Source organism: Octopus bimaculoides, chromosome 13 (assembly GCF_001194135.2).
Source record: "Octopus bimaculoides isolate UCB-OBI-ISO-001 chromosome 13, ASM119413v2, whole genome shotgun sequence".
Lineage (NCBI taxonomy): Eukaryota > Metazoa > Mollusca > Cephalopoda > Octopoda > Octopodidae > Octopus > Octopus bimaculoides.
The window spans coordinates 44138889-44141578 of NC_068993.1; the positions used below are offsets into that span (position 1 = coordinate 44138889).

Sequence of the window (2690 nt, forward strand, 5' to 3'; positions counted from 1 at the left end):
ATATATATATATATATATATATATATACGGCATGTGTGCGTGAGCAGGGAAAAGAAACTGCTGTTGCCGTGCTTCTCCCCTTCATTAGCTATTACTATAATCTTCATAACCACGGATAGGAACAGAACAATCAGTGAAGAAGTCAGTGGTCACAAACTTTGTACTGCTAAAAATATTTAGCTGGACGTGGGCATGGCTATGTGGTTAAAATGTTCACTATGTAACCACGAAGTACAAGTTCAATAATGGGAGGCAGTACCTCTGAAAGTATCTTCTCCCTATGCTTATGATGACGAATATCTTCGTAGTGAAATTTAGATACAAAGTGTGGAAGCTTGTCACATTTATATATGGGAAACTTATTTCCACCACTGTACATAGTTTTTCTTCTATTTCCCATATCACTATTTCTATACTTACATTTTGTTGAGATTTTTCTTCAGACGGATCTCCTTATGCAATATTTTGGCAACAAGATCATGTCTTATATGTAGATACTAACACGAAGACATTTTTGGACAACTGCTTGTGATGTGGGTGATATCTTCGGTATTAACTCCACAAAGTCTGCATCGGTTGTCACATTTTGGCGTATTACATGCGTCTCTGACTGTTTCATGCATCAAGAATTTAGTTGCTATTTCCTGTTCCTGGACAGCAAACGTATACCCTTCAAAATGAGTTAGTGATCCTGTTGTTGCTCCGCGATAGACTGCTTTGATAATCAATCTTGCTGTCATCCGGGAGCTTTCTGCAAACATATCCATGCATGGTATTCTGCTGATATACACTCATCCTTTCATCTGATGACACGTTGCGGGGCAGCTGTGCCAGTTCTTTGGGATGTATTCAATGTTATCTGATAAGGAATGTTTCTCGAGAACTACTTTTCAAGTCGCATGATGTTATCTGCTTGTGTATACAAACTTGGTCAAAGGATGCACCTCGACATGTATGCATGCATGCATGCATCTATGCGTGTATGTATACGTGTGTTTTTAAGTAGGTCGGTATGTACATAGATATGTATGAATGTATGTATGCATGCTTCTATGTATACATGCTTGTGTATATATATATATAGCTACATACGTATTTATGTATATACGCTTGTTCGTTTTGAGAAAAACATATGCACTAGTTTTAGTTCACTTATTTATTGACCGAATTCACAAAATTTATCGTTACACATCTGTTGTTTTGCAAGGAATCTCCATGATTATTTGCTTGGTGTTTGATCTTTATAAAATGGTGGTTATGGTAAGTCAATAAATACATGTTTGTATATATTTTTTTATTTTTCCGTCAACTGCCATTAACTTAAAATTACAGGGGTGACCGCCGCCACTATAAATGATATCCCATGTTGACAAAATTATTAAAAACATAAAAATATAATGAAAGCAAAAACACACACATTGACACCATCAACAGGTGAATAACCAACACACACACACACAATCAATACGCACAACAGAAAATAACTTAAGGAACAGTCCGCAAAATACTAATATGATACGGTGTCATATGTAATATAAGTGAGCTGGCTGAATTTGATCAATTAAGTTATTATCCCAGAAAGTGGTAAACATTACCTCTAGATGTATTTAAAATCTAAAAAGAAAACTCACAAAAATAAAGGTCATAAATCTCGTAAGATTAGTTGATTGTTTATTTTACAAGTCTTCACAGACATATAAAACCCACCTGAATGCTGTGCACGCGCTTCACTTATGTATTCTGAAGAAAACTTGTAAAGAGGTTAGAAACAGTGCTTTCTTTGAGCAAGTCTTTTACAATATTGGCCCAGAATCCAGTCACATTGGTCAATGCTTCATTGGATTCCCAACTTTGTTGTTAAGTGGTGAGTTGTAGGAAGATAATTTCTCTATCCAAAAAATTGTCTATCCATGCAAACATGAGAAAATATGTCAATACTTTAAAAAATATTTTCTTCTAACATCAATAAACATTGAATTTATCTTCCTCTGTTTTGTATAAAAATATTAAGTTTTTTTTGTAATTCCCTTTTACATTTGTCTTTTCTGTTTCTAAAGGTCAACTGGAATGTCCTGCTCACACTCATTCTGATACTTTGTCAATTATAAAAGTTATTGACGAGGTTCGACGACAACTTGAAGAGAAGCATCAGAAAAATTAAGGTCTTTATACGGAGGAAGAGAAAGAAAATATAGCTATAAGAGAATAGCGCATTTACTTACTACTATTGATAATCTAGATTATGCATACACACAGAAGTTTATCATTTAAACATATATGAGTATGTCTAGACATGCGACTATATGCATGAGAATACATACATAAAACAAAACATATATGCATACACACATACAGACAAAAATACCCTGCTGATGTTGAAATTCCAATGACAGAGCCTTGAATCTAGGTTAGAAACCGAATCCTTCTCTATTGGCAAGAAATCTTAAAATAAAACTGAATAATTACACACATAAATACGTTTTATAACAATCTCTAGGTAAACATTAATGTAGTTGTGGTGTGTGCGTACGAGTAGATGTAATCGCCTTACCTCGGTTTTCCTTTCCTCGACTGCGAGTCTGTCTTGCGGTATCCGATCCTTGAAGCTTGCCCCGACCCAAAGTACACCAGGAATAGCAGCTGCCTCTCCCAAACCTAGACCGTCGCTTAACACGTCTTGTCCTGACCAC

General features: G+C 35.4%; 1 protein-coding gene across 2 annotated transcripts in view; it reads left to right on the top strand.

Moving 5' to 3' along the window:
* The window catches only part of LOC106867507 (trans-1,2-dihydrobenzene-1,2-diol dehydrogenase), a 19302-nt gene that overhangs the window by 6879 nt on the left and 9733 nt on the right, over positions 1-2690 (top strand). The window contains exon 7 of one of the 2 annotated variants that reach the window (XM_014912392.2): positions 2058-2684. The exons of the other annotated variant lie outside the window; for it this stretch is intronic. Within the exon in view, the coding sequence (XP_014767878.1) occupies positions 2058-2161 (104 nt within the window). The 3' untranslated portion in view covers positions 2162-2684. Of the gene's footprint in view, positions 1-2057; positions 2685-2690 lie in introns of those variants that run through there. 2 annotated transcript variants of the gene reach the window in all.